At 36.2% G+C, this 22,109-nt stretch overlaps 1 protein-coding gene across 1 annotated transcript; it reads right to left on the minus strand.

Moving 5' to 3' along the window:
• Positions 1-10,504: 10,504 nt before the first annotated feature.
• LOC132704708 (helix-loop-helix protein delilah-like) lies at positions 10,505-12,120 on the minus strand. The gene has a single exon (XM_060674887.1). The coding sequence runs from the start codon at positions 11,972-11,974 to the stop codon at positions 11,282-11,284; it is 693 nt and encodes a 230-aa protein (XP_060530870.1). The 5' UTR covers positions 11,975-12,120; the 3' UTR covers positions 10,505-11,281.
• Positions 12,121-22,109: the final 9,989 nt, after the last annotated feature.

Raw genomic sequence — 22,109 nt, forward strand, 5'->3', positions numbered from 1 at the left:
TTAAGTATATTTCCGTAAACTTTTTAAGTGATTTACTAAATACCCGCTCCGCTCGTGTCAAATAAACTCATGAGTCAAATGCCGTTTGCCGCACTTGTTGCATAATATACTATTCACTATTGTAATTTAGTAATAAATTCTTTAGAATATAGTGAGAAATTTTACAAGCAATTTGGCACAAATTAACTATTACATTCTTTGTATGCCTATCTGAGTTGACAAACTTTGACTGATTTATGTATTTAGAATGTATTTCTCAAACTTATTATGGAAAAGTACTTCAATGCATCTAAAGAATACAAAATTTTCATGAAGATTTCTTAACTTTGCAAAAAACTATTCAAGAATATTTCCGTAGGGTATAATAAAATAAATATCTATAAGTATAAAGCCTAATGCATTACAAAAACGAATGCTGCAAATCTAGAAATTTCACATTTCTTAACAAATAGGCACAACACTTTGTTGTAAATTTGTATTAATTTGGTAATCTATACTTGTTTTCTGAATATGTCACAGAGTTTTAGAATGAAAATCAGCATCGCGGTTTCCAGTGACGGAGTGTGTTCAACGAAATCGATACTGTCTGTTGCCGAACCCGTTCTTAAAATCGCATAACCACCTACATTCATGGTCTAAACAATATTTGGCAGTATTCAGTGACTCATCCTTTATTGAAGAATAACCGCGGATCTTCATTTCTTTCGGAAAACAAAAAAATATTTGACAAGCTATTAATTAACCTCCCTCTAATCTCCCACAAACAAATTACCGGTCACGATATAAACGCGAAAGCAAAGCGGTCGGTCGTATCGTCTCTCCAGTTCAGCCAGTTATAATCTCGACCAACCGATTGTTCTTGCTTGGTCAATTAACTTTACTGCTGCCGATACACACAAAAGATTTATGCCTCCTTAAGGTGGTATAAATGTTAGTCTTTGGACAATTGATTTCACGGCAGCCATCGAGGGGGCGGCGGTAGACATTTTCCCATGATAATAATGAAAAGCCGCTGAAACCGGGACCACGGGGCCTCCGCTATTATACCAGCGTGGCATACACGGAAGAATCGCAGGATTACACTTACATCACGTTGTTCGGTTTCAATTGAAAATTTTCTTCACTTTTCGTATCACCGAACGGGTAGTGCAGCCGAAGAAACCTCGACATCGAAAGAAATTCTACACAGGGACCATTGGCTCTTTATATGGATTGCCATACAGCGGGATTTTTTGGATTATAATTATGGACATTTTTTACCTAGATCAGGGGTAGACTAATTTTAGGATTGTGCATAGATTAGCAGTTTCCTAGCCTTGAGCGTATCTAAGGACAAGCACGTATTTTTTGTTAGTATGTGATTGTGATGTGAGTATTTCGAATGAACCACGCGCAATTCTTTTCTTTCAAAACCCTTCATCGATAAACATAAAAGAAAAAGAACATATTATTTTAACGATGAATGGGAACATCTATATTGTTTCGTTTATTACAAACGGAGTGTATTTGTTTGTTTTGTAATAATAGTGTTGCGATTCCCAAGAAAAGTAATATTGAACAACATTTAAGACCGCTCTTACCAATTTTGATAGTGATTATCCAAAAAAATTATTTCTTTAAAATCTTCAATAACTCACCAGAAAAGTTTTTTTTACTAAACCAATGCAACAACATAGAGCAGCAACGATCGCGTCATATAAAATATCGAATTTGCGTGCTAAGAATAAAAAACCATTTTCAGATGGAGAAGCCATTTTAGAAGCTGCTGATTCACGTTTTTGAAGAATTTAAAAATAAAACGTTAATAGTTTCAGCTATAAACACCTTGCAATTATCAGCACGAACTATTATTAGAAGAATTGAAGTAATTGCTTAGAATTTGGAGGCAGAATTAGCAAATGATATGGAAAATTATACTTTCTTTCCCCTACAGATGGATGAATCGACATACGTGACAATTAGCAATTTGCGAGAAGATGATGTTTTCTGATTTTACAACAAATGAAGAATTCCTTACAGTTCTGCCATTAAAAGGAAACACCAGAGGAGACAATTTCTTTTCTACTTTTAAAAAATATATAACAAGGTAAAATTCCCTGTACAAAATTTATCGTGAATTACAACAGACGGGGCACCAGCAATGACTGGTAAGAAAACAGGATTTATTGCCTTATGTAGACAGGATTCCTTATTTATTTATTTATTATTTTTATTTTTTATATATTTTTTTATATTTTATTATTTATTTATTTGTTATTGCCTCATACATCAGGAAATGTTATGCGCAAAAACAATCGGTTTTCAACACTTATTTACGATAGTAACAAAAATTATTAATTCCATAAGATCGGGAGTTATGCAACACAGATTGTTTAAATTACTTTTAGAAGATGAGGACGTTCAGTTCACAGATGTTCTTTTAAACAATGAAGTGAGGTGGCTGAGCAGAGGTAAAATACTTGAGCGGTTTATCATGCTTTTGCCACAAATAAAATAATTTATCACATCAAGAGGCGAATTTTACGAGCAATTAGAAAATAAGAATTGGCTGGCTAATCGACCTCAGATTTCTGACAGATATAATGGCAAAGTTGAATGAATTAAATTTTAAAATCAGCATAACGCTGATATGATTAGTGGAGTAAATGCATTCAAATGCATGTTAGTGTTGAAATCCCTTCTATGGAAAAGATGATTATCACATTTCCCAAATATAAAATATACTGTTGGGAGGTTAAATTTTTATAATTAAATATTTACTGCTACTTCGTATTTAGCTAATAGAAGAGATTTCTTCTAGATTTGAAGATTTTGCAGCATTAGAACCCGTTCTAAGATTTTTCATAAATCCATTCAATGTTACTGAAGATGATGTCCTTAAAATAGTTTCAATGTATTTCGAGCTTCACAATATCGAAGACCTAGAATTTGAAATAATATACTTGCAAAGTGATATTACTTTAAAAGCGCATAGTAATGATAAAATGTTTTGGAACTTAGTCGGTGAAAATAAGTATCCTACTTTAAGGAAATGTACGCTAAAAATTTATTCATATTGTGCAACAACATACAATTGCCAGTCTTTGTTCTCAAATATGAAATATTTGAAATCAAAATACCGAACAAAGCTTAATGACTCACACTTAGATAATTTTTTAATTGATAAATAGATCCCCAATTTTCAAACCGAATTATATGTATCATTATGTATGACACCAATAAAATAAAGTTATAAAAAATATGTTTGTTTTAATGCATATTTATACCTGTTGATTATTTGCGTTTTTAAGGGGAAACAGGTTGCCGACCCCTGATCTATTCACACATTCAAAATGATTGAAAAAAATTGTCGTAGTGTGATATATCTGGTAAATAATTGGTTCAATGAGAATTAAAACATATATATCTAAAACATAACTTCAATAGCTTTACAAAACGCAATACTTAAAGATCTCCACACGATATTTAAACAATTCAAACTACTAACTAATTAAATCGCAAAAATGATGAAAAAAATACATAGACAAATAATCCCCTTAACCTGAGAAATATTGAAAAATTATGTTTTTTGGTGCCTTTTTGAGAATACCTAAATATGCACTGATCAGGCGCGCTCGAAGATCTCACGTCACTCAGTAAATGTACACTGGCTCTGCTGCACTCCACCCGTGCCTAAACAAACTCGTGACTTGAGTTTCATAAACTACAGTTTAATCCTGAGCGGAGCGCAGGTCTTTACTAAAGAAATTTAAGAAGTTTACATTATACTCTTTTTCGACCCCCACAAAAAATACTAGTTAATTATTGAAATGTTGAAGACAGAAAACACTTGTAGACTAATCAGAACTGACAAAAATAAAAATCTCTTCAGTGTTTCAAATATCTACCGAAAATATTTTGGAGAAAATACAACTATTAAATGTTGCATGACCAGTATTTTACGTCCAAGAGTCAAAAAGAACGCCGAATTTGAAATGGGGCTATATGAAATCAGTGAGGACTGTTCGGTAACGAAGTCCATTACCAGTGACTGCAATCCCTTTTGCGTCTTCAAAAAAGAATGGACCGAAGAGACCTCTATCTCACCTCTTCCAAGTCCCACGCCAAACCTTAACGCTGTAAGAATGCATTTGTCGTTCTTAAATTACTCTTTTGTTCACAGATCCTCATATTCTGCAATTTTTCAGAACTTACAAAGCCATTTTTCTTCAGTTTTCCTTGTTTCCAAGATCTACTCAAAATATTTTTTCGGTGGTCTGTTATCTTGAGCTCATAAGTTTACTGCACTCTTAAAGACTGTTACTTTTTCTTATATAATTAACTTGTATCTGTAAACATGTTTTTAAATTTTTAAATAATTCAAACCCTTGTTATTTTTTGTAAGTAACCAAAAAATGTTCCATCACATTTCAAGGGGTAACTGGTGCGACTGGAGTAGAACATTAGTATTCACTTATACTATGCTCCCCGAAACTAACCAAGACTAGTCAAATTAAGTGCTATACTATAGTGAATTGCATTTTTGAAGGAAAAGAATTATCCCTATAATGTAAAACGGACTGTCGCACATGTCACCACTAGAAACATCCTAAAATATCCAAAACATGCAACCGTGTTCTTCTATTCGTTAATGATTTCCGTCTTCGGATAAAGTAACTGCTTTCGAACATTAGGCGGCAGCCTTTTCTGCTCAGAAACCGAAATGCCGATAAAAACGTATACCGCATATCGCGGGATTAATTTAACTTTAAAACATAAAAGAAATTGTTGCTAGCTTTATTAGTCGAGCATAAAACAGTATTTCGTATTAATGTTGAAATCACGTCAATTTCACTCGGCAACAATGGTAAGTATTCACTAAGCTTTTTTCAATAATTTGGGATTATAGGCACGTATAAGTACATTTGCCTCATTGGAAATTTGTTGATACAGATACATCTAGGATGGTCATTGTTCGACTTTTGTAGGTCTACCTTATTTTTAAAGATATAAAGATTTGATTTTCACATTAGTAAGCTACTTTATCGAGAAACGAAATATAGCAAACTGAATTTCTCTAGCCCTTTTCATTTTTGAGATACTTTATTTAGAACCGCTTGGAAAATAAATATACGAAGTAGGCTTTATTATTGGATCGCACTTTAATTTTTTAAAAGGAAAAATGAAGAAGTTAATTTGAAAAAGAATATCAAAATTTTGCATTTTCAATCATTTGTATTTTAAACTTAGTAGACAATGGCTTATCTATTAAAAATATTAAAATATATACAGAAGACTTTGAACACCCTCGCCCTTTTCGCCAACCGACGACCGCCCTGTCTGCCTATTTTAGATTTTTTAGTTTATGCAAAACAGAGTAAATAAAATACGATACGAATTTGGAGGAAGTTTCAGCCATTTATTCTTTAAGAAAAGCCACTGATCATTTTGGTAAGCTCTGGTTAATTTTAGTCAGTTTTCGATTTGAGATTTATTGAGAATAATCTAGGTTTTACGATCAAATTAAGTATATTTTTGTAAAATGGAAAAAGACAGGTTTATTTCAAAAAGATATATTTAGACAATTACACATTTTTAAAAAAACGTATAAAAAGCTAAATCAAATAAAAACATATATACAAGGCGTTTTATTTAAAAAACATATATAACATAATATAAGATGTCGTTTTCATCATCCTAAACAGGGGTTTAAAATACAAAGGGAAACTAAAATGGTGATTTTTTTATTTTTCCCAGTATCTCAAAATAAAGCCTACTAGCACTAACAGCATCTTTTATTTCACAAAAATACAATACATTTTTGGGTGATTTCATATCCAAAAATGATTTAAAATTTTAATTTAATTAAAAAATCATGTCCAAGTCCAGGTTGCAACGATCCATTTAAGTTTATATAATATTCCTTGAAATGTAATATGTATCAACTACAGTAATTCGTTCTTCTGATAGTCCAGGGCACAAGAATTAATTGTGCTATCATCAACTCATAGTAGATTTTATTTTTTCGAAAATCTTTTTAACATTTTTACCGACAGGGATAATCACTTCCTCGGAATTTACGAATCATTTAGCGTTTTTATATCGGTGCGTTTGTTCGCATAGACCGTTAAAATTGAAAATACTACCTCAAAGGGCATTAAAGCTTCAATAATAATATACATTTGCATTTTACTACATCTTGTGCGCCAAATGAAGTTATTAATGATAATGGTCTACTAAAATCCCGCGTCTTCTGCGGTAAAATCGTAAATTAGAATTAATATAGCCCCGACTACTTATTACAGCGCACGCCGGCGACAAGATAACGATTTTGAGGTACACGATGCCGATGACGTAAGTGACCAAGAGTTATACATAGATTTTCTTTACTGATAGTCGTTTGTTTATTACGTATCAATACATAATGTTGCAATTGAAGAGCGGAGGGCTGCAAGAGTAAGATACGTGGATAAAGTCATGTTTCAAAATTGCTGATCTTACTGTTATAGTAGTTCATGTTATCATATACGACGTGTGGTCAAAAAGTAAGGTGACTTAAGTTTTATCAAAGTAATCCACCCCCCCCCCCCCCCCACCAAGATATAATACACTTGTGCCAACGTTTTTTCCAATCCTCGAAGCACTTCTGATGAGATTATTTCTTTTTCTCCTTAATCATTCCAAACAGGAAAAAGTCGCAGTAGGCCTTATTCGGTGAATATGGTGGCTGAGGCATAATTGCTGTTTTATTTTGGCTAAAAAGTTAGACACAAGCATCGATATGTGAGCATCGTGATGCAAAATCCATTAAAACGGGTTTTCTTTTTGGCACTATTTTCCCTCAAATGTCCAACTATACACCGATCTACCAGATTTGCGGCAATCAAATGTTTAGCATTATCGATCAAGCCAATAAAATAAAACCGTAATTGAACATTTGATTGTCACTCAAAAATGTTTGTTGAAGATATTCTAGTAAACATTTAATGATGCCCAAATTTACAAATTAATCAATTGTATGTAAAATCAGCAGTGAGATTTGGCCAAAAAAAATTCAAAAATACTTCTACAAAGCAACACAAAATATCACGAGACGAACACAAAATAATAACTATATTATTCAAAATGCAAAACTATGTAAATACCAAAAAAATATTTTTCATATCTTACCAAAAATATTTCATCTTTTACCCGCTGAATTTAAGAATAAAAAATAAACTCAAGCAGAGGCTAAGAAATAATAAAATAACTTGGTTCTGTTCTCATCACGAAATGTATAACCACCCTGGGGTGTAGTCTCTGCCTATTATTGTGACACGTTTTTTAAAACAATATATAATCCATGCAATAGTATATTGACCCACGAGTTTATTTGGCACGAGCGGAGCGAGTGCTTACTAAACGAGTGAGATAAAGAGTTTAACAAATGTGTTGCATACTATACTTTTTCTACGACCGTCACGAAAAAATCGCAATTTAACAAATCAAAAATAATAACAGATTATCAGAATACTAAATTTCGTACCCTTCAAAAAAAATATTTACTAATTGCCATTAAATCTATTCGTTTATCGTTCCGATGTATTTATTGGATATCTCTTATAAAGAACGGAATAAACACGATTTTAAAATATTATGTTGTTTATTCAACTTTTACAATTGATCATTAAGTAGTTTATTTAAATAAAAAGACTGTAATTGGAAGAAAAATCATTCAAGGATAGAAAAGAGAATTAAATTTTTAAGATCCAATAAGCAAGAAAAAACAGGGCCTAACCTTAAATTTTGTTTTGTTTGTACTGATGAGACATGGATATTTGAAAATGGTACAGTTGGTTTTGGCAAGATATTAGTATGAAAACTGTACAACCAATAAAATTTATGCGAACTATATGTAAAATTTCTGTGGGAAATTTAAATTATAAATGTCACTTTACTTACCGACTAATCTATTACATTTTAATTGTAGCATATCGCACGTAGTATTTAAATTGTGTGATATATTGCAAAACATTTTTCTGCGAATTTGTTTTAGGGTACATTTTTACAAAAACAACACGAATACATTCACGAACATGACCGTCAGAACTGACAAACGTTAAAATTCAAATCGTGAGTAAAATCTCCGAAAACATCCGATTGCTCCCAAACCCTTGCGGTAAAATCCCGGAAATATCCGAAGTGGCTCGGGAAGCGAAATTGACGTGGTAAAGTGACGTTTCCCGCACACTAGATCGGTGTAGGCATTTTACAGACGGGAATAGAAAAAAATATTTTCAGCACCATGTTCAGTGCACACCCAGACTGTAAAGTCCATGATGCACGATATTATTGTTGGGGAATGATATGTAATTAATGTTATGAAAAATAAATTATTATTAATATTATTATTAAATAATTTAAACCCTACTAAATTTTAAACTCTAGAATGTATAATCACCAATAAGAATAATATGAGTCCTTTATTTAGAGAAAAGAAATTAAGAGTTTTGGTTAGTTCTTTAGTAAAACAATAAAATAAAAAAATATATATATAAGACTTCAGGACAAGTGCATTTATTGCAGGTGATTTTTGCAGGTATCCTTTATCAATTAAATTCAAATTTTAATTAAAGAAATGTTAAAGGTGCCTAATTTATTTTATTTTTATTCAGACAATACCTTCAACTACAATTATTATTGTAACAACACTAGTAGTTGATTTTTTCTAACCACCGTGATCTAGTACAATTCTATTAACAATTGCAAATGCATATATTTAATTCAAACCTATTTTTGTTTTGCCTTTATAGAAGAATTATTACCTAAGCCAAAGTAAATCAATACCCCCAAATTATCTCATTCTTAAGAAAATACTATTAAATACGTGGTGTAAATATACAAAAATCGAACAGAAAACGCTTTTTTGTTTAATTGTCGTCCGCTTATAAATTTGCATTGAAATGCAGGGTCTGCACATTAGTTATTTTCAAAATTTTCAACAATCTAAACCGCTTACATACACTATATTGAAGACAAATAACTTTTAAGAAAGCGATTTGTCTAATTTGAACGACGCCCAGTGGAACGAAACAGATTGTGGGCATGTAAGACAACATAATGTTCAAAAAATTTGTAGGCTTGTGGGACCTTGCAGAAATAGTATTCCAGTTTTTAAATCTAATATCAGGAGAGAAAAAGCATACAAAAGCGAAATACTAAAAATAACTCAACGAAAATATTAAAAATAAATTTATTGTCAGGTACCATGTAATATAGAGTTTAAGCATTAATTCGACAACGAACAAGAAACGTTTTATAAAAAACACAAGAAAAACATTAACTCAATTATAACTCTTCAAAATTAAATCTGAGGTCATCATTTCCAAAAACAGTTCAGTAGTATCACTTTATGAAGATATTTATAAATCTATCCTTGTTAACTACAGGATCAGAAGCCGTTAAAATATCCTGTTAACCCACCTAGATGTTTTCCTGGTATGGTTCAGCTTGTAGTATCTGAATAATTTGTCGTTAGCTTCCTGAGCCTCTTCATTTAGTTGGCCGACGAGTACCAAAGCATTGTCAATTATTTCTCCGGCAAAAATTAAGATTTTGAGGATTGCGTCTGACGTAAAGAACCAACCCTATAATTTAACATATTTTTGCAATTTCAGTACGATAACTTAACAAAACTAGTTTCATTAAATCCTTTTCATGAAGCTGTACTTGTTGGAACAACACAATAAGATTTTCATTTAAGCCTGCAAGAAAGGTGAGAGTAGCGAGAAAATCTCCATACAATGTTGCCCGTTGGCAAGTTATATTTGAAAATTATTTAATAGTTGTGATTGATTTAATTAATGCTAACATGGGAATAAGACAAATTTGTTCAACCTGAAAAAGTCTCTGAAAGTGGCGTGCATCGCAAAATCCACAATTTATTTTTTCAAAAAATGGCAAATTGAAACAACAATTATATTTGCCGCTTTTCGTTGTATGGTACCTTGCGGTTCGATTTCTTAAGTTAAAAATATGTAATGTGAAATTTATGGTATGTTTGTACACAATTTTTCCAAAAAACGAGCTAGACTGAAAAATTGAGTTTAATAAAAAAAGCTCAAATATTTTATCTTTTCGAAAAAACAACAAATTCATTTTTGTTTTCTATATATCGGTTTTGAAAAGAGTCCCAAGATTTGTTTTTTAAACTGCACTATTAAGTTTCATTTTCCGAAAAATGTATATAACTCTCTCCATTTTACGGCGCACGTAGCAATAAGTTTTAAGTGAAAATACTGGATAAACAACTACGTTTTGCGTAGAAGCAAAAAACTTAATAGTTGTTTTATTATAGCGCCATAAATTTTATGTATCTTAAGTCAATACAAAAGACCTACTTTAGAATTTCATAAGAGCGTATCAAACTCACGCTGCCGTATAGAAATTATATTAAATTTATTCATAAAACGTAACTGGTCGGGTAATTTCAAATTCGCAATACTTCTGCCCAATGCCGGTTATAAATTTAATAAAAGCCGTAGACTCAAATAAAATAGTATATTTCGTATTTATCTCTTTTATATGTACATCTATTTATACAAAAATACTATCTGAAATGCTTAAGTAACGAGAATATTTATTAAAAAGCGACAAATGCGTTGCCCGCTTTTCTAATAACATATTTAAGGCACTTTTTTCACGTTCACTGGAAAATTTACAACATACATTTAATCGACTATTACATAATGTATAACGTTAAAAACTATATCGATATACAATAAATATAATACTTAGCAATCTTTTGTCAAACAATACGCAACGTTTTGGGCGCAGTTTTTTTACACATTTATTTATTTAAGCTGCAATGACCACCAAAACTGACCAAACAATTTTTTGCCCAAAAATGCGATCCATTGAAATATACATTGGGTACCAATTTAATTTTTAAAAAATATGTTATTGTTGATGGAGTCAGCCTAGATATAACTAGGTATTTTTTTGATTTTTTTTAATTAAAATCCAAAAGGTTCTAAGTCGGGGAGCAAATTGAAAGAATAAAAATGTTTTTGTCAAAAAATAAATAAAAAAATAAAATAAATAAATATGTTAAAAGCCGGAAAAATAGCGTCCAGTCTTGAACAATTTTGATGCTTACGATTATCGGAAATCAAAAATAGGTAAAAAAGAGAACATTCGTTATATTCCTAATTATTCGTTGAACCTGGGCAATTTTGCAATTGTAGAAAATTCGTATTCGAAAAATTAAATAATTACCGTCTCTAGTTACTCGTTTAATATCACTGTACTATAACACTTAAACTCAACTAAAATCGACCAGGAACGGGTCGAAATGGAGATGGTTGGAAAAATCTGGCGTCAGTCGTCCGAAATCGCCCGGCGTCAAAGAGTCGTCGAAATCGACCGAGAACTCTTCAGGCGTGATCGAATGGTCGGAAATGTCGCTCCTCAACGGCAACGATTCGCCATCCGACTCGAGCAAAAACGATTCCAATTCGGAACATTCGGAAAACAAATCTTGCTGGGGCAATTCCGCGGGACAACTCGACAAAGCCGAGCTGAGGGCTGATATGTATTTCATCGCGAGCCTCAGCGTCGTAATTTTGGTCAGTTTTTCGTTCTGCTGTTGGTTCGGCGTGATCTGGGGTACCGCCTTTCTAAGTGCCTCGAACGCCTGGTTAATTTCCCTCATCCTGCTGCGTTCCCGCGCGTTCGCCGTTTTCCTGCGGTACTTACTCAGAGGTGCCGATTTTTGTTTCGGTCGGTGTAAATTCCCGCGACCGGATTTGCTAGATGGAGGAGAGACGGAGTCGATGGCGTCCTCCGGAAGGTCGTTATCGTCCAGGCAGATTTTTTTTCTTCGCGCGGATCGGGGCCTAAGGGAGTACTTGTCCCCCCGTTTGTCGGCGGAATTATTATTCGAGTCTGTAGGATAGTTCGAGGACTGAATGGTGAGTCCGAGCCTTTCCGAAAGCTCTTCGTCATACTGCAACATTTTGTCAAGCTTCGCGCGGCAAACGGACCATTAAAATTTCAAATGGTAAATAAGTCAGCACGTAACTTGTCTGGGAAGGTCGGCGTGAAATGCCGCGCGCTCTCGCAAGACTTGCACAGATCGCAGTGGATGCTGCGGCGTTCGAAAGCGCGATTTGCAGACTAACATCGCAGGATCACTCGAGGTAGCAGGTTGGGTTTTGTGTCTCTCGTCTCCCACTTAAAGGTGCTTATTGACTCCCGCACAAGCCATAGGAAAGGGTCAAGATTTTTTGTTCCACCGTCGGCGCTAGCTCGGTTGCGGCGAGCTAATGGCCGATTTGTATTTTTGTTCGGTTCCGTGAGCCCGGCGTTTTTGAAAAGGTTCGGCGCAAAAAAAATCTCTACGCACAAATAGATAATTATAGATAGTGTCTCGATGCAAATTTATAGGCGAACAAGGCCGCTAGGGTTCTGCCTTTGCTTCGGGATAAATTTATAATTGGATACGTGCAGGTGCCGTGCAAAAATTTTACCGCCTCCGCTTTTGTAATTACACCGAAATGGTTGAAAAATTGATTTCATTGGTCTTTTATTACTGCTCTACTGTGTAGGTACATTGCTCAAAGGAAAATGGAATCTTAAAAATACATCATTTTGAACACCCAAAATACATCTTCATAAACTTCATCCATTTCGAAACATTTTTGCAGGAAAATGGAATTAATTTTTTGTCGGGTTTCAAGGGCTAGCCAATAGTGAAAAATCAATAGAATAGGTGTTTGATTAGAACTTCATACTCGGCCCTCGGGGTTTATTATAACTTGAACTGAGGTGGCTTTTACTTGATGAAAATCCATTTATCAAAATAAATAAGAACTAAAAGTTCAGATTTTCACAAAATTAGATATTTTTACATGACAATTGTTTCGACAACACTGTGTCTTTACCAAATGTAATGTTTACAAAACTCGGAAACAAGTTAACCCATTGGTGAAACAAGATTTATTAGATTGCTTAGACGAAAATTATTTTGAATTTAATGGACAGATTTACATCTCTAAGGAAGGTTTGATCATAGGAAACCCACTTAGTCCTTTTTTAGCCGAGATTTTTATGGATAATCTGGAAAATATCATACTAGAACATCCTTTAAGTAAAAGTTTTCTATGGTGGTATAGATACGTAGATGATGTCTTTGCTAGCTTTGTTGTTGGAAATTCACTATCGAGATTGAACATGATAAGTCTATTAATTTTTTAGACTTAACTCTTACGAAAACCTTCACACACGGACAAAATGGCTGCTTTTCACTCTTTTATACACAGACTTCTTAATACGCCACTCTCAACAGAAAATTACAACAAAGAACTTAATATCATTAAACAAATTGCACTGAACAACGGCTACAATCCGTCCGTTGTATATAAAATTATAAATAAAAAACAAATCCAGACAACAGTAAACTCTAATTATCCGAAAAATAATGCAGAACACGAACAATTTAAAACAATTACAACATAGGAGAACCTAGTGAAAAAGTTTCAAAACATTTGTCAAAATGTGGTTTAAAAATAGCTTTCAGAACTAACAACACATTAGGAAATTTTTTAAAAAACAATAGAACAAAATGTCCAAAATCTCAAAAATCAGTTGTCTACAGGTTAAAATACGGATCTTGTCCTAAAATTCATATTGGACACATAGGTAGATCCTCCAAGAAACGCATTAACGAACGTAAAAGAGCGTTTAAAAACAATAGTCTAGAAAACACACAAAAACACATTTTTGACGACAATTTTGATATTTTACATTCAACCACAAAAAGTAGAAAATTAAATTTATTGGAAGCCATGGAGATTAACAAAATGAGACATTCAAATGTATTGGTTAACGATTAACGATTAGATTTAAATACCTCTCCTTTATTGAACTTAAATTCTCACAACAACATTAATGAACGTTTTATGGTTATTTTTCGGTATATATAGTAGCAGGTAGTTTGTAAATATTACATTTGATAAAGACACGGTGTTGTCGAAACAATTGTCATGTAAAAATAAATAATTTTGTGAAAATCTGAACTTTTAGTTCTTATTTATTTTATTTATTATAACTGTTTATTGTAACTGTCAAAAAGTGGTATTAATTAAAGAGCTTTGATTCAAATTCCCTTTAATTTTTAATTTTTTGTGTAATACATAGTTGAATCAACCACAAACTTTAGGTTGAAAATCAGGTAAAATAATTACCGCCTGTGCTTTTGTGATTACTCCAAAATGGTTAAAATTCTGATTTGATCAGTTTTTCGAACTGTAGAACACTGATAAAGGGAATCATTATATATGTTATATATGTTACCGGCAAAGTATAAGGCACAGTTTGCGATAGAAGAAAAGGAAATCAATTTCTAATAATAATTTATTGTATCTTAAAGAACACACAAATACACCTTGTATTGTTTTTGTATGTCACTTACTATTAAAAATAGGTACTTTTACAGAGTACATATTATACAGGGACCCTTATAAAATATATTTAGAGTTAATTATGTCACTTATTTTTTCAACGAATGGTGACACTTAGAATTGCATAACATTTTTAATCTTTTACATTTACAAGAGTTAGTGGTACAGTTTTTGGTTACATCTTTGAAACCTCTGCCCTCCAAATGAAGAACTGTGCCCACTAATTTCGCGAAGTGATAGGTCTATTTTCGGGAATTCTTGGATTTTAAAAAACTTTGGATTTGGTTCCTTGCATATAGAGAGCTAATTACATCATGTTTAGTACAAATTTTGTAAAAACACTTAGTATATTACGGACATCTGCTTTGCCTCTGTCTAAACTAGAGCACTGTGACTGATTCCCCTACTTCAGCGGTCGCCAACCTGCCGATCGCGAGCTACCGATAGCTCGCGGAGGCAATACTGGATTTTAATTTTAAAAATACAAACCGCAAAAATCAGAGAAACTTCAAAATTCAACAAAAAGATCTAAATGTCATAATATTAAACATAAACAATTCCAATGTTTATTAAAAATTAACAAAGTTGCTCAACACATTGAAGAGGTTGGCTACCCCTGCCCTACTTGAATTTCCGGAAACTTTTTTGCGATACCTGCCGCTGGCTTTGGGAATGACATGGTTTTCCGTGGACTATACTTAGTTGTCGCCACAACACTTTCAGCTCTTTATCAATGCGATTTGCAAACTCACGTCCGTTATCGGACTGCAACACAGAAGGAGTTCCCAAAATGCAAAAAATGTCTATTAAACAAAAATTGACCTTTTCTGCTGTTTTCGTTTTTAGTGGCCATAAAACTAGATATTTAAAAAGATGATCTTTGTAATTAAGAATATATTTGAAATCCTCCTCTCGGAACAACAGCGGTTTTACGGTTATTTTTTTTTTAATGATTTTTCTTCTTATGACAGGCTTTAGATAGCTCTAAGTAAAGTGTAATGCATTGTCGAGTTACGTTAGCATATTTGTTGGTTAGTGCTTTAATATAATATCTCTTCCAGCATGTGAGCATTATCTAGCACTTCAAACAATTTTTCATTGGGCACAAAGTATTTCGCTTCAGTAACTTGCTCAGACAATGGCAAAATTAACTTTTTAATGCCCCCAACAAGTAACACATCCTAATGTTTAAGATGTCGGTATTGAAAAGTTGTTTTTTTCGCAGCTTTCTTGCCTTCTTCAACTTCTTTAATTATTGATTCGTACTTCTCTATCGTTGGAATGCAAAATTAATTTATTGGTTTTTGCATACCCTTTAATTTCTACAAAAATCTCGCCTTCATTTCACTCGCGTCACAGACTTGAACGGAACTGAACAGCCGCCTAATAACAACTAAAAAGATATACAGAATGAGAATTTAGTGAAGTCCGCACCCTGCCGCGATTATATGAACACAAGAGTCGAGCGTCTGCAATTGGGATATTTTAGAGTTTGCCTGCTACACAAACTAAAAATTGTCATACCACAGTGTAGCCAATTTCCGAAATATCTAATAATTTCGGACTTGGCCTAAAGTGGCTCGGCAATGCGGACTTTGCCTAGGCAAACCTAGGTATGACTGCATGACGGAGTTTGCCGGTAACATAAATACATCATTTTGAACATTGAAAATACAACTCTGAGTTTCGAAATATATTTCAACGTGGTCTGTGGTTTATAGACAAAAAATTAGTAACGATGTGAGGGTTTTGATCCATTCGTTACATAATTATAATAAAATGTGATAATAATAACAGAGGTTGCCAACTTTTTTTTTTTTCATAGACAACTGTCAAAATTTTGCTGGTTTCGATGGACCGCCTGCAGCTACATTCCTGAATATGGAATATGCAAGTTTTTACAAATAATAGTCGCTGAGTTTCTTAAAATAATATATAGTGGTTCTTCACTAGGGAAAGCAGACAAATTTTTGTGAACCCCCGCTTAGGAATTGTGTCCCCTTGGGGTACACCTCGACCACTTTCGGAATTATGGTTCTAAACAACAAAACAACACAAACTTTAGGTTCAAAATTTTTATCATACAGTTTTGCATTTTGAAAAATTATTAAGGGCTTGCTTTACTCGAGGTCTAATAATTGAGTTTCTGATGATATTTTGGAAATTAGATTTTCTTAATTAATAAAAAACCAAAACCAAATCGGCATTAATGTTGTAGTTCAACACTTATTTCCAGGCACTTCAGCAAAATTATAGCACGCACAAGCACACACACACTCACACACAACCGTCTATACATTTTTCAAAATGCAAATGCATTATTTGTTTCCTCATAATAACGGTTGGAATGGTTGAAATTGGAAAAATTAAGATGCTCACCTCAAAGAAGAATTAAAGAAACTGGTCGCATGTGAAAAAAAAATGTCCATTTTTCTCACAGTTTCTGAAAGATATACGAGGTTACTCAAGGTCGCTATTTTTATTGCTTATGTAAATGAATTTGACCTATTCATCTTAAATGCATGTGAAGTGGTTAGATCTATGCCCATAGCAAATATAAATTTTACCTTGTTCGTCTATACCCATAAGAAATTAAGTTTTTCTTATTAATTATCAACAAACATTCGAAATAAAAATAATTGTTCGTCAGCAGTAGACCAAATATATGAATTTTTTGTTACGGTTCCCGGTAAGATCAATTAGGTTATCGCAACAAGGCAAAATTGAATTTTTCTGCAGTTAAAACAATTAGTTTTGCATCTATCAAAGGTCGGTTTAAATCGATGCAAACGTTGCATATTTTGAATTTTTTTTAATATAGAACATTTCTAGAAAACATTTATTATTCGTTTTTACGTGCCGTAAAATTAAATCAATTTTGAGTTCAGCTAGCCCTAAATTTTCATTAACAAATGTGTTCTATTTTAAATGTGCAACTTCAGAATTAAATTTTTGATTTGATTTTTCACTGCTTGAAAATTATGACATCATTTATATTTAAAATTTTGTTTTTGTTTTCTTCGTGCATTATTTTCTTATAATTAACTATAATTACAATAGACATAATTAATTATTAATAGTAATTCTAGACAAATATAGTTCATATATATTTTTTTATAATTAAGAGGCAGTTCGACAATCCTTGATGGCTTATTTATATTTCTATACATGAGCATGAACTTTAATGTCAAATTATGTTTAGTCCGTATTCTTAATGAGAAAAGAATGAAAAACGTCGAATATCTTTTTTTCATCAATTGCCGATATAGCGATAATTGTGGGCACGTCAATTGAATAATTGCTTATGTGATTAAATTCTATTGAGCAAATAGTAAAGTCAGAAGGAAAACGGTTTTACTGTTTGACCTCAGAACGCCAGTAAATTGATTTACGTGAGAAAGGTACACACGTACTTATACACGATATTTATTGACTGACGATGAGAAAAAATATTGATTCATCGCGTGCCAAATTTTCGTTTGCTTTTAATTTAGAAATTGTTGTTATTCCTGTATAAATGTTACAAATACCAGTACCACCATTGGAAATAGCATATATTAGCTATAAAGCCGTAAATACAGTTATTTTGAGCATCTCAGGCGGCGAAATTATTCTCGTACAGATAAGGGACTGATCTTTTTCGCATGCCCCTAAAAAAAATTATAGAGCTCCACACACTTAACTCGTTTTATTTCAGAAAATTTTATAGGTTCTGCCCATATTTTGAAACAATCTTGCCGAAAAAATCTGCATCCCAAATGTTTTTAAATGGGTGGCGCATATTGAGTGCATCCCAGCATATTGTAGATCCAATATAAGCTCTTAACTGTCTATAACATATGTGACCTGAAAATGTTATTTTATAATTATTTCCGAAACAGATTGGTTTTAAAATTTTAAATGTCAAATTTTGGTTAGTTTTGATTAGGGGCGTCAGTGATACAAGTAACAAAAATTGCCATAAATAAATTTTGTGGTTTGAATTTTAGATTTTTTTGTTATAAAATCCGAAAATCATTGTTTTGGTACAAGGAAAAGGTACATTTGATTGATATAATTCATCAAACATTGAAAAATAAGCCTTGAAACAGGGGTGACAAGATGGTTATTTTGTAGTCAGTTTGACAATTCACATTGTCTCTGAAGTTTCTGTTTTAGTTTGGATTTTTAAAAGTATAATTAAAATCTTAGAGTATTTTCTAACATTTAGTCCATCTCAGCGGCAAGGAAGAGGCCTATGGGAAATTATGAATATGAGGAAGCGCTAAAAAGAATTTAGCAATATCCTCAAATAACATTAAGACCCCTAGGAAATGTTTCAATCTCTTCACATCGACATTTTTTGGGTTTTGTGACGTAGGTAAATAAATGTTTAACTTGAATGACCTAAATACGAGGACTACATCCTTATCAGTACAGAATATAACATGCGAAACTTTCTAAATCATTTAGAACTTTGTCAGTTGATTCTCAACCATTAAGATATTTTGAACATTTTATGTTCTTTCGAGGCGAAATTATCAAAAGTTAAAGCTTTTAATACACACGACGCGCCTTTTTGTAGTAATGTAAATCCGAGGGTTGATTGAAGAACCAAATTTCAACATGTTTTCTAACAATGTTTTCGTAGGTATCATATTTAATACATTCATATGTCTTTTTATAATTATTTGCTATTATAAATTAAATGCCAACCCTTTCTTAAATTTCCTTAACAAATGATCTGATGGCACCGTTATACCCTGCACAGGGTATAACGGTGCCAACTGGCTTGTAGTCGGTTGATAAACCAGGCGTCGGGGCCGGCTCGACGAGTGGGCACGCGACGCGGGGGGTCTGAGCTTCACCACTTGGACCAAGAGGAGTAAACCTCAATAAAAATCCTAAATCCTACGGTGAGGGGTCGGGCCTAGGGGATGCATGGCTGAATAGAAGATCAGTCTCTACCGATCCCAACCCCGAGGCACCGGGCGCACCTCGGGGAAGGAAGCCTTACCTCTGCATGCGGGGCTCTGCAGAGGTGGACCGTTATGTTTCCCTAGCTACTCGTGGGACCTTTATGGAACCAAAAATGAAATGCGAAGAAATGAAGAAGGAGGAGGGGCTCCAGCAAGCAGGGGCGTCCTCAGGAAGGCCCCCTCCAAGGGCGATCCGAACAGAATCCCCAGATCGCCAGCGGGGTGGAGGGCTCGGTACAAACCGGGAACACCACTTCGATGACACACCGCCCCAGACATAAGAGTGGGGCGGAAAAAAGGAGGGCGAAGAAGAAGAGACTCGCGGTGACGGTTTCGGAACCGCAGACGGGCTCTCTTCCGGCGCCCAGGAATCCTGCCACGCCGTCAACGAAGGGCTCCATAGGGGGCACACCGGAAACGGCAGGCGGGAAGCGGAAAAGAAAAATGGGAGAGACCACTCAGGTTGGGGCACCTGCCGGGGGTCGGCGGCCGAAACGCGGCCCGGCGAAAGCTAGGCCCCGGGGGGGCTCTGAAAGTAGGGCTCGGTCCTATGCACAAGCGGTGGCGGGGGGGCCTGAACTGGTGGTGGGCCTCAGAGGACAGGAAACTGACCTGTCTTCCGAGGACCTGTTCATAGGGTCTCTTAACCTCCGCATAAGCATGTATATCATGCAGGGGGGGCAATACACCCCTCCCCGGGTACGCTCGATTAGGCTGTGGAGGAGCCGCATCCTGATCGAGATGATGGATGAAGAAACCAGGGAGTGGGTTCGCAGGGAGCTGATTAACGTCAGGCCCTGTGGGCTCGCAAACCTGGTGGAGGTCGATCCGGAAGGATTGAGACTGAGAAGGGCCGCGATATGGATTCCGGGCCTGGGGGCGGGTGTCTCGAATGAGGCACTAGTCCGCTGCCTGGCAGCTCAGAATGGCCTAGATTGCCGTGCCTGGAGGGTCTGGCAGAGGACGGAGGATGCAAGGGGCACAAGGTTGGTGGTGGGCGTGGACGAGAAATCGGCAAGCGCCATCACGGCTCACTTCTCTTCTGCCTGGCGACACAGGTAAAAGTGAACCTGACGGCGCCGAGGCCGCAGGGGGATGAGGTGACCGCGGGGGGCTCACACGAGGAGGGCTCGTCCAAGGAGGTTGGCGGGCCTGTCGGAGAGGCGGCGCCTACGGCTTCTGTGGAGGAGACCTCCAGAGGGCCCTCCGAGGAAGCGAGAACCGAGGAGGTATCTCGGATGGAAGTTGACCGGGGAATCCCATCAGGGTCCACCAGTCAGGAAGCGGAAGCGGAGGGAGGTGCTACCTCGGGCTCGGATTCGGGCTGAGGCTAGCATCGTGACCCGCAGGTGGTATTCCCGCAATAACATCTTCACGGGGATATTACAGATTAACCTGCAACACAGCAGGGCTGCAACGGCCCACTTATGCAGGAAAATTTCAGAGGGCGGTACATCTATTGTACTGATCCAAGAGCCCTGGATTGTAAAATCAAGGGTTAGGGGCTTATCTCTGGGAGGATCGATGCGGCATAGTGTCGACTCCTTAGAGGGCGGTCCCAGGGCCTAAGGGACAAGGCGTCCAGGGACCTGGTTCCAATCCTGGTCAGATCCCCGACTCGGGACGGCGTGAGGGAGGTAGTGGTCGCCTCTGCGTACTTTCCAGGCGACCGCAGCTGTCTTCCGCAGGAGATCAGTGACTTGGTCTCCTACTGCGAGGAGGCGAATCTTCCTCTTTTGATTGGCTGTGACAGCAATGCTCACCACGTTTTGTGGGGCAGCGCGGCAACGAATAGAAGGGGGGGACACCTCGTGGAGTTCATGGCCTCTGCAGGGCTGCAGGTGGCCAACAGAGGGGTAGAACCCACGTTTTTCACGACGGGTCGGAGCTCGGTCATAGATTTAACACTTTGTACCAGGGCTCTGCTCACGGAAATAACTGGGTGGTGTGTCTGTGGGGAAGACTCTATGTCGGACCATAGATACATCACCTTTGGGTTGGAGATGGGTGTTCGGGAACCCGTTAGATTTAGGAACCCCCGGGCAACAAACTGGGAACTCTATAGAGAGGAACATGCTCGGCGCCTAGGGGGCTTACCAAGGAAACACCGCACGATGGAGGAGATTGACGAGGCCGCCGACCGAGTCAGCTCCTCTATGATGCGGGCGTTCGAGAATAGTTGCCCTGAGACAGAGGAGCATAGGGCGGGAAGGACTCCTTGGTGGAGCTCTTCCCTGGAGCGTCTCAGTAGGAAAGTGCGGGGGCTGTTCAATACAGCGAGGAGCAGCAGCCAAGGTGCGGACTGGGATCTCTATAGGGAGGTCCGCAGACAGTACAAAAAAGAACTACGGGCATCACAGTGGAGGGCCTGGAGGGGCTACTGCGACAGAGTAATGAATACCCCGGACGCGGCTAGGCTCCTTAGGGTACTCAGAAGTGACCCTGCGGGAAGACTGGGGGTGGTCCGCAGGACCGGCGGTGGCTACACAGCGGGACCAGCGGACACACTACAACAGTTGCTGAACACGCACTTCCCAGGGTCCGCTGATCCGGACACAGGGGGGAATATTGAAGCCGGGGGTCGTCTTGGAGGCGACTACGCCACGGCAAGGAGGGTGGTTACCCATAGTAGGCTGAGGTGGGCTATTGACAGCTTTGGCCCCTTCAAGTCGGCGGGCGGGGATGGAGTATTTCCGGCTCTGCTGCACAGGGACGGAGGTCTCCTGACCAG

The sequence above is a fragment of the Cylas formicarius genome, unplaced genomic scaffold (assembly GCF_029955315.1).
Source record: "Cylas formicarius isolate icCylForm1 unplaced genomic scaffold, icCylForm1.1 PGA_scaffold_7__23_contigs__length_41026272, whole genome shotgun sequence".
Classification (NCBI taxonomy): Eukaryota; Metazoa; Arthropoda; class Insecta; order Coleoptera; family Brentidae; genus Cylas; species Cylas formicarius.

Excerpts from the sequence above, each read along its gene's own strand:
- LOC132704708 (XM_060674887.1), bottom strand. The coding sequence starts at position 11,974 with ATGTTGCAGTATGACGAAGAGCTTTCGGAAAGGCTCGGACTCACCATT.